This window comes from Trematomus bernacchii, unplaced genomic scaffold, assembly GCF_902827165.1.
Source record: "Trematomus bernacchii unplaced genomic scaffold, fTreBer1.1, whole genome shotgun sequence".
NCBI lineage: Eukaryota > Metazoa > Chordata > Actinopteri > Perciformes > Nototheniidae > Trematomus > Trematomus bernacchii.
In genome coordinates, this window is record NW_022987767.1 from 2,070,503 (window position 1) to 2,083,465 (window position 12,963).

General features: G+C 42.1%; 1 protein-coding gene across 1 annotated transcript in view; it reads left to right on the forward strand.

Annotated features, from left to right (window-relative positions):
* Positions 1-1,629: 1,629 nt before the first annotated feature.
* The window catches only part of LOC117496685 (thrombospondin type-1 domain-containing protein 4-like), a 58,685-nt gene continuing 47,351 nt past the window's right edge, over positions 1,630-12,963 (forward strand). The window contains exons 1-6 of the mRNA XM_034148410.1: positions 1,630-1,900; positions 2,469-2,520; positions 3,621-3,690; positions 5,214-5,536; positions 7,480-7,927; positions 10,566-10,668. Of these exons, the coding sequence (XP_034004301.1) occupies positions 2,492-2,520; positions 3,621-3,690; positions 5,214-5,536; positions 7,480-7,927; positions 10,566-10,668 (973 nt within the window). The 5' untranslated portion in view covers positions 1,630-1,900; positions 2,469-2,491. The remainder of the gene's footprint in view (positions 1,901-2,468; positions 2,521-3,620; positions 3,691-5,213; positions 5,537-7,479; positions 7,928-10,565; positions 10,669-12,963) is intronic.

Here is a 12,963-nt window from a genome sequence, read left to right on the forward strand (position 1 = left end):
CACTACTGTTTTTAAATGAACCCATTACTCTTTACCCCCCATTACGTTTCCTCTTTCCAACACTTTGGACAATTCGTTCCATCTCAAAGTTCATTGTTTACTGTAAGCTGTGCACAGCAACAAATAACCCATCCAGATCTGTATTTGCATTTCTTTATACATTTAAAAATGCATTATACTTAAAGAAACATTAACATTTGATTGGAAAAACAAATATTTAGCTTTTTTCTAAGATTGTTTTTTAAATATCTACATTATTTTAGCTACCGGAGCTGGTTGGTTCAAGTTTTATAACCAGTACAAATGTATTTCCTTGTTTACATTTTGAAGTAATGCACAATGTATCATACTGTTAGAGTGTCTGCAGATATTTGTTTTCTGTGTAGTATGTCTTTGTTCAGTCCTCTCCAAAGCTCGTATGAGTGGCCTTCAATGGGTCCTCCGGTGCATTAATTCATCAAACAGCTTTAATTGGAGGCTGATTTGCCTGTGAAGGGTTTGGAAACATTTGGGTATTGAGGCAATTTCCTGAGCAACATTAACATAACAACCCCACTGGTAGAGACACTACATACAGTATGGATATGAAGGCACTGGCATACGACCCAGATAGACAGGGCAGTGTTGGGAGAGAAACTTTGAATGTTTTGCAAGTTACTGATTACTTCACACTGGAAGAAATTGAATTATAGCTAAGCTTTCTGAGGGAGAAATCTCATTTCAGTAACTAAAGCTATTTAGAAAACATCGTTTTAAGCACATAAAGTAAAACATATTAACATTCTCAATAGTAGCCTAAACAGATTTATAAAACAATATGGCAAAACAAGTTAAATTCTCATAAAGAAATGCCCCAAAAAGTGCTCACTTATTTAAAGGTCAGACAACTTGGGCTGGACAACATGGGTTCAATTACAGATGCAATGATTCAATAATAATAATAATAACAAATATATTCGTTATGATTTTAGATAGACTGACCCTTTAACCTAGTGTTTATTTGTGTGATTGCTGCTTTCTACTCCGTGTTAACAAAGTTGTAGGGCTTGGTAAATCAAAAATAACTCCAAGTTGATGTCATACATAAAACATAACACGTTGACATTCCGGTCACGTGTTTAGCCACAACAGAGCAGTCCAATCGAAAAACAAGTCCAAACCTTTATACAGTCTATGGTCCAAACTGAATGAAGTTGATTGGTTCAAGGATTTCTAGGTTTTTAAATGCTAAAAGGTCCCACAAATCCCGTTTTGCGCACCATCAGAGTTTCCATGCAGTGTTTGAGCTCTTGTTCCTCTTCAGTTGTTACATGAGATCATTCACCTGTGGCTCCAACATGGACACTTCACTGCGAGAGAGACGCTGGGTGAGCGGTAGAAAAGAACAACATCAAAATCTGTCTACGGTAAACGCCACTCACGTAGTGGTAAAAGGAGGAGACACACACACACTTACGGACATGCCACACACACACACACACACACACACACACACACACACACACACACACACACACACACACACACACACACACACACACGCTCAGAGAGAGTGGTTGTTGCGGCAGAGGGCGCAGCAGAGGTTGTTTTTCAGTCTGCAGTGAGTTTCCAGCTTTCTGTCATTTTGTCTTTGAGCGTAAAATGAGCAGAACCGCCGGAATCCCCACGATGACCGAGGTCAGGACTCTCTACCGCACCGGGATTTGATTCACTGCTCTGGATACGGATTTACTCATTTACCGGTAAATGGCTTAATCCAAAATCTCCGGCGGGACGCTCTGAATCTGCACCTGGATTAAAGTTTCGAGCATGAGGATACCTGCGCGTGGATAGTTGGATACACTGGATTAAAAGTGAAGTGTAGTAGGAAACACTCCACCAAAACATTTATAACCTGCAGGTACGTCGACATTATGATATGCACTGTTAATGTTGATTTATTAATTAGCTTTTATCGTGAGTTTCCCTTTATATTATCATTACAAATGTGTGTTTTAACCTGGTTTGCACGTTTCAAAGTATGCACAACTTTTTGAGCATCATGTCTGGTTCAATGCACTTAATTTTAGACGAAGCTGAGGTAAAGTGAAAGTACAGACCTGCTGTCTAATTTCCAGCAGGGGGGGGCTCCCTCTTTAGGAGTCAGAGGTCAGAAAGGTCAACTCACATGGTCAAGTGGCGACAAGTCGTTAATTTTTTTCCTGAGTCAGTGTCTTAGAGGCTGCCAGGCAGAGGAATGTAGTGGCAGGTGAAAAAGTGACAGGGTGTTGACATTCCTGGTATATTTCAACACACCGATATGAAAGTCATTTTGTTACTATTCTCCTTTTTTGTGTGTAATTGTGATATTCTAGAGGATGTAAGTTAACACTGCCATTGCACTGCGGCCACACAGACAGCATTTGTGTTAAAACGTGTCATTGCCACTCTGGAGCATGCTCATGTAAACATCTCTATTTTCACTTAAGTGTGCTTCAGGAATCCAGGAGCTATGCAGGAAGCCTGTGTCTGGATTTCCAGGTAATTTCAGCGTGATTATTTCAAGAACTTGTTTTTGTAAAATATGTCTGTCCTAATATCTATTTAAATGCAAATGTATGTATGTGATTGTATTTTCATTTAACTGTATGGCTGGGCAACATATCAATATATATATTATATCAAAATCGTGATATGAGACTTGATAATATCTTCTTACATTTCTGATATCGTTTTACGGAACAAGTGTCTTTTCCTGGTTTTAAAGACTGCATTAGGGTTAACTGATCAGTACTCATTAAATCCACCTAACTAAGGATCATACATCAAACATTTTATTTTGTGAATATTTTATGAAAAAGCATCAATAGGGAAAACCTACAAAATCGTCCCTATATTGATGTATAAATATCATCATATTTGATTTCCCCTCATCACCCAGCCCTATGTAACCGTGTCATTCTTTCATTACCCTTTAAAATGTGGCGATACTTCATTAGGATCCCAATGCCATGTGTATTCTTGATTTTAACGGGGTCATATTCTGCTGATGTTCAGGTGTATATCAGTATGTAGTGTCTCTACTTTAAAGAGTCCTCTCCTGCTGATGTTCAGGTGTATATCAGTATGTAGTGTCTCTACTTTAAAGAGTCCTCTCCTGCTGATGTTCAGGTGTATATCAGTATGTAGTGTCTCTACTTTAAAGAGTCCTCTCCTGCTGATGTTCAGGTGTATATCAGTATGTAGTGTCTCTACTTTAAAGAGTCCTCTCCTGCTGATGTTCAGGTGTATATCAGTATGTAGTGTCTCTACTTTAAAGAGTCCTCTCCTGCTGATGTTCAGGTTCATATCAGTATGTAGTGTCTCAACTGTGACATGTCTCCATGCTTTAATGTTCAAAAAGCTCTTTATTTTTCTCATACTGCCTGTGCTGCAGCACCTCTTTTCACCCTCTGTCTGAAACCAGAGCCTATTCTGCTCTGATGTTCGCCTTTGCAGACCATTTACATGCACTAAAACCTATATAACACACTACAGGAAAGGGAAAACCCCCAAAAGCATAAAAGGGCCTCTTTACAACATTATCCCACATTAATAAAACTACCAGTATCACCAGTAATCTTTTTGTTTTGTTCCCTCAGAGCTTCTGTCCTCCTGCTGCTGCTTTGGTCCGACCTCCTGCACTGCCAACACACCACAGACCACAGGAAGGTGAGCAGCAGTTGTGTAGCAAGTGTTGGAAGAAAATATATCTGTGCTGACTCGTATGTGATCTGTTTGACACACACACGACGCAAGACCTCCCTTGAATATTTCCAGGAGTTTTGTTGTTTTATCTCTCTGTCTAAGCGCTTGGTTGGCACAGAAGAGTGGAACTTCTTCCTAATCTTCTTAGAGATGGCATGCATGATCGTGTCTTGTTGGCATAGACAAATACCGCTGTAAATGATTACATTAGATTAGATTCAAAAGTACTGGGACAACTAAATGCAGGTATTATCTAGAAATATGACACATGAACAACTAAAGTGAACAATATTTATACGTATAAAACTATGAACAGTTGTATAAATGTGCAATCCACTATAGAGATGATAGAAATATATATACAGTAGGATATAGACACTATAGACCGTAGTATACATATGAAAACATTATAGACCAGTATAGACACTTAGTATATATCATATAATCCAGTGAAGAATCTATTAATAATAATAATAATAATAATAGATGAAATTTGTATAGCGCCTTTCAAGGGACCCAAGGCCGCTTTACATGGTGAACAAACAAACAAACAAACAAACAAAAGGGGCAAATATGACTTCCAAACCTAGCAGGGTTCTGTGTGAACAGTGAGAGTTTTCCCAGGGGGAAAGTGATCGTGGTGCTAATCTGCCAACTTGAAGTTAACAAGTGAGCAGCTCTGAAACAGAGAGGGCTGCTGTCAGCTGTCAGCAGAGCCCTCTTGACCTCTGAAGCAACAGGCACCACTCAGAGGAAAGGGGTGGATGCTCCTGGTGGAGGAAGACTGACAGATCAACTACACATTCAGGATAGAGAGAGGGAGGCGTGCTAGTCGGCTCCATGTGTTCTCAACCAGGAGTCCAGCTGTGTGACCTGTGGCTGACCCTGGAGATGACAGTGGCGTTGAGTTACAAAGGGTCTGATCTGAATAGCTGCACAGGCTGATTGACAGCAGAGCCACTTCCTGCCAACTCTCCCTCCTCCTGCTTCTGTATTCTCTTCGCCAGAAGTCAAAGGCAGCTCAGCTTTTACTACGGCCATGTGTTCGCCCGGAGAGGCTGCAGTGAATGGGGACAAAGTGCTCCTTAAAGAGCAGGATTTCCACGCGGCTCCACGGATAAATCTGACTTGGCAGAGGCCTCCTCCTGGCAGGTTCCTTAAACAGAGACTGCTGTGATCACTGCTAATACGTCGCACAGAGCCAAAGAGTCAACAGTGAGAAACGCAGGTAGCCAATAGGGGAGCTGCAACTAACAGACACCCAGTAATCAGCCAAATCAGAGCTTTATAAGCATGAACAGAGGTCTGTTTCATGGACAGTGTTGGGACGATGAGGTCACCGGCTGAAGCTTTTATACAAGGCCATAATTTAAGGAGATTAAAGTCTCATTGATGGAGGTTTACCATCCATCCTTGGCATCCACTTTGTCTGGCACTGTCCTGTTTTTTTGCGCCCTGTGGTGTCATTAATCTCGTTTTTTTTGCAGGTTTCTCAGAGGCCAGAGCCCCAACAGGAGTTCAGGGCCGAGCATGGAGAAGTTCAGGGATCCTGGGGTGCCTGGGGCTCCTGGTCAGCCTGCTCCAGGACCTGTGGAAAAGGAGTTCAGGAGCAGAGTCGGCCCTGTCTGCCTGTTTACACGCCGTCACAATACCCCTCCAGAAGAGAGGGTGTTCACCCCCAGCAACCGGGACACATCATCTCGGCGCTGAGGCCGACCGTTCCTCTGCACCGCAGCGCAGGGAGGAGTGCAAACAGCAGCAGGAGAGGAGATCTGAGGCAGGGGAAGGAGGCGAGGCCTGGAGGACGGAGGTACTGTATCATCGTCCTGCACAGGGGAATACGATTAATTAAGATCTAAAACCCCCCGCAAAAACTCAGGTGTTGAAATCATGCATATGGGATTTGACAAAGCTGTGATTTCGATTCTACATTTTATTTAGTTGGTTGGTACTAAAAGAACAAAACAAATAACAGATGTTGATTACATAACAATTCATCCTCACGAAAGGAAATACAAAGAGGGAATTCAAAAACAACAATTGGACAACAATTAGATAACAGGAGACAAAACTAATCAAATAATATCCAATCCAAATAACAATCCCAAAACCACCTGACATGTGAAGAGAAATCATAATTTAACACATTCACATTCTTCAATAGAGATAATGGCTCTGTAGGTTACACACATTTGTTCTGTTCAGCAACATATTCATAATGAAAGCTCAATCATGGAGTTTATTAGGAGGAAATGTTTGCATGTTAACAGGTGAGAAAATAAACACTTAACAAAATAAATGAAGAATCATAACAAACGCACATGCGGAGCACAAAGGGTAATAATTAATGGTTGACGAGTTTGACAATTAAGTTTATGATATTGTACGGCCTTCACCATAACCCAATCCAAAACAAGTTGAATTTCAATAGGATATTGTAGATGTGTTTTAAAAAGCTCTTTCCACCACCACAACATAAAAAAACAACAAACAACTTTAACTTGTTACATCTCAATAGCTGCTGCCTTAAGAGCTCTGCAAGGAGGCGCAAATAGGTTCATAATTATTGAGCTATTATATTGAATTGTGAATCATAATCTTTTTTGCCTGTTACAACTTAAACACTCAAGAAGTACATGTCACTGTCTGTTTGAAGTCATTTTTATATCATAATGGTCATTGAAAAACTACGTTCAGTCTTGTATTAGTAGGTTTTGTCTTTGTTTAGACCTGGAAGTCCTTAAAGACTGTGTCTGTGCTGCATGCCGAGCAGCTCGGTCTGAAAGTGACTCTTTGGAGCCATCGCTCTGACTGCCCTCCACTCTTTCATGACGAAGTCAAAGGCTCGGCTTGTGCTCGGCAGCTTTGTGACCTCCTTCCTGTTGTGCCTGCCTTTAAACAAATAGCCCTGACAGATGAGTAATGGGGGGTTGTTTGAGTTGGAACTTTAGGAGCCCAAAACTCGACAAAAGCCCCTCAGAGTCCTGCTACCGGGGGCAGGACGCTCCTCAGAAGTTGTGTCAGTTTCCTCAGAAAGAGAGGACATTTAGCTAACAACTCAAATTAAAGAAGATCCAAAAGACTTCAGTTGTTCAATCTCTGCTTGGTTATAAGAGGAGGCAATTATATTTGCTATAGTTGACAGTTCCAGACACTTTCATATCATCCAGTGGTGTACAGTAACTTAAAGTACTTTTACTCCAGTATTGCACTTAAGTACAGCATTGAGCTACGTTACTTTAGTTAGGTGTTCTTTTTTTAGCTCCTGGTACTTTAGCTATTAGTTACTTTACAAATTATTTATATTTTCGTCACAAAGAAGAAACAAAAGTACTGGTGTAACCAAAACTATAAGCTGATTGGTCAATTGACTGACAATTAATGGTGATACATAATTGATGTATTATGATAATCGTTTAGTCATTTTTTTGTGCAAATATTTCATATATTTTCCAGCTTCTAAAGTATTAAGAGTTGTTGCTTTTCCTTTTAATAAGTGTATTATTTTCAATACAAAATATTCTGCATTAAGTACTTTTTAATACTTAAAATATTTCCTATTGTAAGTAACATTTCACATTCAGGACTTTTAATTATAACAGAGTATTACTTTTACTTTATTTTGTATTTGTATTAAGTTGGTAGTACTGCTTTTACTGAATTAAAGCATCTGAATACATCTTCTGAGACTCATGAATAAAGTGTTAGTGTGTACAGTAGGTTGTTGATCTCCGTGTGTGTGTGTGTCTTCAGGAGGGTCCCTCACATCGTCCCGGGGCGGTACGGCTACGGGTCGGCTCCTCATGTTGCTCCTCTGCAGACGCACCCGGGTCGGAGCTCAGAGACGACTCGCCCTCACAGACAGAGACGCTCCCCTGCAGCTGAAGCCCGTCACCACCAGCACCAACAACAACAACAACAACAACAACAACAACACCACCAACACCATTCCCCCACTGCAGACCACAACCAGAACCCCTCAAACAGCCTCCATCACCCCGGCAGACCCTTCATGCCACCCAGGAATAACCAGGTCTGGGCCCCCCTCTACCAGCCGGGCTCTGGCCCCCAGACTCAGGACCAGCAGGGGCCCGGATCCAGCCTCCAGACCTCTGGATCCCCCCCGGAGAGACCCTACAGCCCCCTGCCCGGCTCCTCCTGCAGCGGGGAGCAGGCGCACCACAGGGTCTGCAACAGCAACGTATGTACATTCAACATTACTTGTATATAGACTCTTCTTGCACTATTTCAGAAGACATTTCTCCACTCTGTTGTGTTTAGCAGTTTCGAGGTTAGGTGCCTTGCTCAAGGGCACCTCGGCAGTGGCCTAGGAGGTGAACAGGCACCTCTCCAGCTACCAGCTCACTCCATTATTATTATTTTGTTTTGGTCCAATCGGCACGTGAACCGGCGACCCTTCGGTTCCAAGACCAAGTCCCTACAGACTGAGCCACTGCCGCCTCACATTTGTATTTACTTGCACTCTTTGATCTGTTTTATTGTGTGTTGCACTGTTGGAGGAGCCTGGGACCTAAGATATTCATTGACATAACTACACTGTAGCTATGCACACATGACAATAAAAGCCTTGAACCTTGAATTTATGATTCAACGGTTTTATTGTCATACGCACAAAAGCAGCCGTGTAGTTGTTGGCAATGGAAATGAAAACTGAATGCCCCACGCCCTGCCAACAGTACAACATTCACACTTAATATGACTTCCAAATGTATGCAAGTTATTAGAATAAGAAATTATAAAAGTATCAAATCATATTTATTTGAAAAACACAGGAAAGTGTGTGATTGTGTGCTTATGTACATTCTTAGCATGTTGGCTAGCCATCGGCATTTAAAATAAGCACAATGAGCAAAAGATAGAAATATTAGAAGTAGACATAATAGTTTTTTCCACAGTGCAACAGAACATTTACTAAAGTGTACAATTGTTGTTTGTGGGGCCACAGCTAGAGAGTTTACAGTTAAGGCCCCAGCTCCATGGGAACGCATACGGCAAAACGCATCGGAGTAACACAAACGCAACCGCAAAAAACCTTCCGCCCACACGCAATATATACCGGATTGTGTCAAGCTCCACGAGACGGCTCCGTTTACATCCAACCGCTGGAAAAGCTGCAGTACATATGCCGAACCTGTACGTGGCGCTGTAACTGTAGCTGCAACTTCCTCCACAAAAGCAGCGAAGAAGAATGGTTGTCATGGCTGCACTTCTGTTTATTCTCAGCGGTGGGGGCCGAGGGATCCGGGCAGAGTTTTTCGCCAGTCAGCGTGTGTTAAAGTTTAAATCTTCCGGACAAAATTATAAAAGTGCCGGTCAAAGGTCTTCTTTGTTATTTATTGAGCTTTAAAACAAATGAATAACGACGATATAATGATATATGATAATAAAATACACAGAGCCTATCTCTTTTTCCTCTCTTCTCACAGCGTCAGTGTCTGTCTCATGCAGCAGATGATCCAGTAATGATGACTCGACAGTAAAAATAAACATATTTATAACTAGTTTAGGTAGTTTGAGAGGTAATTAAAATAGCTATTGTTGTTGTTAACGAAACACATCAGCAATGATGCGGGGTATGCGGAGAGGTGGGGAGAGGCGGGGAGAGGCGGGGCTATGAAACGGATGACCGTATAGGCGACCCCACGGCCCCGTTGGACCCCCCAGAGCGCTCCGTTCCCAGATCTATCCACCTTTGGACCCGTTGTCGTTTGCGGGGTCTGTTTCTACGTTTCCCTTACGGCGTCGTCGAGCTTAAAGGGCTATACGCATGAGAAATATGCGGATTCAACCCGTTTTCGTCCCCGTGGAGCCTAGGCCTAAGACCCACTGCAGGTGTTGCTATGCAGCGCTTTGCAAGGCATTGTGGGGTTTCAGGTCATTCTGGACTGACTAGCAATGCAAAAAAGAGATCTTAAGTTCAGTTTTTGCCTTTTGTCCAAAATACAAACATATGTTAAGTTTAAAAGGCATTTAATACTTACACTAAATATTTTCAACTGGGTCTCTTCATATGGGTGAACCAGTAGTCTTTAGCAAACCTTATCAGTGGTACAGCAGCTGTAAAGTGTGCTGGCTCTGCTTATCTGATCTGACTTTAGGGAATCCATCCTGTGCATTGAAGTAAATTCAAACAGTGTCTGGTTCTGTAAATTGTCTCCGCTCTGCGATGACAGAGATGTTCAAGCAAAGTAAAGCAGACCCGCGGATTGTTTAGACAAAGGAGATATAGCAGGATGTCAGAGTGGCAAGCCTTTATACATATTGTAATCTAAAGACCTTTGGCAAGAAAACTGAGCTACATCACCGGATTACAACTGTTAAAACTGAGAAGTTCAATGGCAGTGTAACAATGAGAGATGTGAGCCTGCTGCAGCAACAGAAGGATTTATGTGTGTGTGTGTGTGTGTGGTGTGTGTGTGTGTGTGTGTGTGTGTGTGTGTGTGGGTGTGTGTGTGTGTGTGTGTGTGTGTGTGTGTGTGTGTGTGTGTGTGTGTGTGTGTGTGTGTGTGTGTGTGTGTGTGTGTGTGTGTGTGTGTGTGGTGTGTGTGTGTGTGTGTGTGTGTGTGTGTGTGTGTGTGTGTGTGTGTGTGTGGTGTGTGTGTGTGTGTGTGTGTGTGTGTGTGTGTGTGTGTGTGTGTGTGTGTGTGTGTGTGTGTGTGTGTGTGTGTGTGTGTGTGTCGTTGTGTGTGTGTGTGTGTGTGTGTGTGTGTGTGTGTGTGTGTGTGTGTGTGTGTGTGTGTGTGTGTGTGTGTGTGTGTGTGTGTGTGTGTGTGTGTGTGTGTGTGTGTGTGTGTGTGATGTTTCTGGTCCTTCCTCAGGCCTGCCCTCCATCCAGCAAACACATCCGGGCTGTTCAGTGTTCTTCACACAACAACAAACCTTTCATGGGCAGACTGTACGAGTGGGAACCTTTCAACGAGGGTGAGTTATTGTACAGTATGTGAACATGTCACATTTAAAGATACTTTGGCTTGGACTTAATGACAATTTAAAAGGAAACATGCGAATGCTTAGCAGCTAATATTTACTGGGTTAGCAGCACTAAACACAAAGTACAGAGTAAAAATTGGTTTTCTAATATTTGGTCATCATCCTTTTCTGTATTGTGGTTTCCATTTCTAATGATGTATTATATTGTCTGTCAGGAGGGGAGCAAATTGTTTTTCCTATTGGGGACAATAAAGACCATCCTTTTATCAAATCATGAACCTACTTAAAGTCCTTGACAAATTGTAATGTAGTCCAGATGATGGTCAACAATTTATCCTGAGGGGGACAAAGACACAGACTCTCAGAACCACACATTTCAACCTCATTTATTTTCTCCGGTTTATTTTCATAATTTTCGACTCTCAAACCAGACATATAATGAATGCCTTTTCCTCCTCTCTTGCCCTGATAACAAAAACATAGCTCTTTCCGTTGCCAATCTCTCCTTCATACAAATAATTACCTTCTGTATCACCTGGTGCCTAAAGCTGCCTTCAAAAACAGCTACTTAAATGAACTGCAATGATGACGCAGAGTAAACATCAAACTACTGTATTCATACCAGCAATAAAAGAGATGTTTAAATGTAACACTATCAAACAATGAATAGCTCCAACATTGTGAGTAATTTGGTGGACTAACAGATCAATAATAAAGAGTTCAAATAAGACAGGGACCACATTCAGTCTGTTTATGAAAATGTGTTTATAAAGTGACTTAAAGGTCCCATGTCATGCTTTTCTGGTTATTACCCGTCCCCTTGTGTGTTATGAAGGTTTTTCTGCATGTAAACGGTCTGCAGAGTCAAAAACCCTCAAAGTACACCCTGTAGCGAGTAAAACTCTAACACAGAAAAGACCTGTCTATGCTGCCCCAGAACGCCTCGTTGGGGATTTCTCTTTTTCCATTGTTTGCTTCCTGGGTTCTGTGACGTGTGAACACCCAAATCAACAACAAATGACCGGATTGGCCCAAATGGACCAATCCGCGGAGCACCTCCCACACCAGGATCCCTTGGCTAACTAACAGGGAGTCCCCATTGACTTGCATAGAGCTCCCTGAACGCTGGTAATAGACGAGTTGGGATGGCGGAGAAATGCTCTCCGCAGACCCATTCTCACAGCGTTATAAACCTTTTTCTTACTCAATATCAAGCCATACTTATTGTTTTGACTTCGGCTGTGAGTGTTTGTGTGTGCTCAGGATGAGCTGTGTCTCGCTGTATCACCGACCCGGAAACCACACCAGTAAGCCAGATCATTGAGCTTCGCAACGTCCCGACCAATCAGAGCACAGTGGGCTCACAGGGAGGGGGGGGGCAGGAGCTCCAACAAGCCGTTTAGGACAGAGAGTGAATACACATACTATACAGAGATGCTGTATGAGAAACCAATGTGATTTGGGAAAATTGCACAATTTAAATCTATTCTAGTAGACCTCAACAATGGAATTATGATCAGTAGAAATGGCCATGACATGGGACCTTTAAAATATGTACCCACATCTTTCCTGCTGAGATTTCTGAGATAGTCAGGATCCTAAAACCCTAAAATGACTCGGGGCTAAACCACCTTAATGTCCCACACTTTTCACAATTCATCACATTTACAGTGTCAGTTACATCATATTCTGTCTGACCTGTATGAACTAAGGTGTGTTGTGCAGCGCTGCATTGTGTGTGTGTGTGTGTGTGTGTGTGTGTGTGTGTGTGTGTGTGTGTGTGTGTGTGTGTGTGTGTGTGTGTGTGTGTGTGTGTGTGTGTGTACGCTCAGTTAGAAACATTCACTAACACACACTCTCTGACCTCACTCACCTGAAGTATCCAGGCAACAGTCAAAACACCTCCTGTAATGTAATTTCTGTGAGAACACTAATGTAAACACCAGGCTGCAGATTAATATCCTGTCAAACACGAGAGTATCCTGAGATCTTTGTGCTGCAGACCTCCACTGACGGCTAATGCAGATGTAAGGATTAAATAAACTCAGGTAAATGTTTGAGGATTAGTCGGGATTATTTTACACCCATCTTGAACAATGCTTAAATGTTCTCCTTGTACATCTGCTGAAGAAATACTTTGCTTTTCAGGGGGCTTATAGTATATCTAATTGATAAAGCACCTGAACGAAATGTAAAGAACAGGCACCAGGATCCTTTGTAGTCGCTAACTCCTGCTTTATGTCAGTACATTAAAAAGGGAATCTCTAGTTGAAACATGAGAGCTGG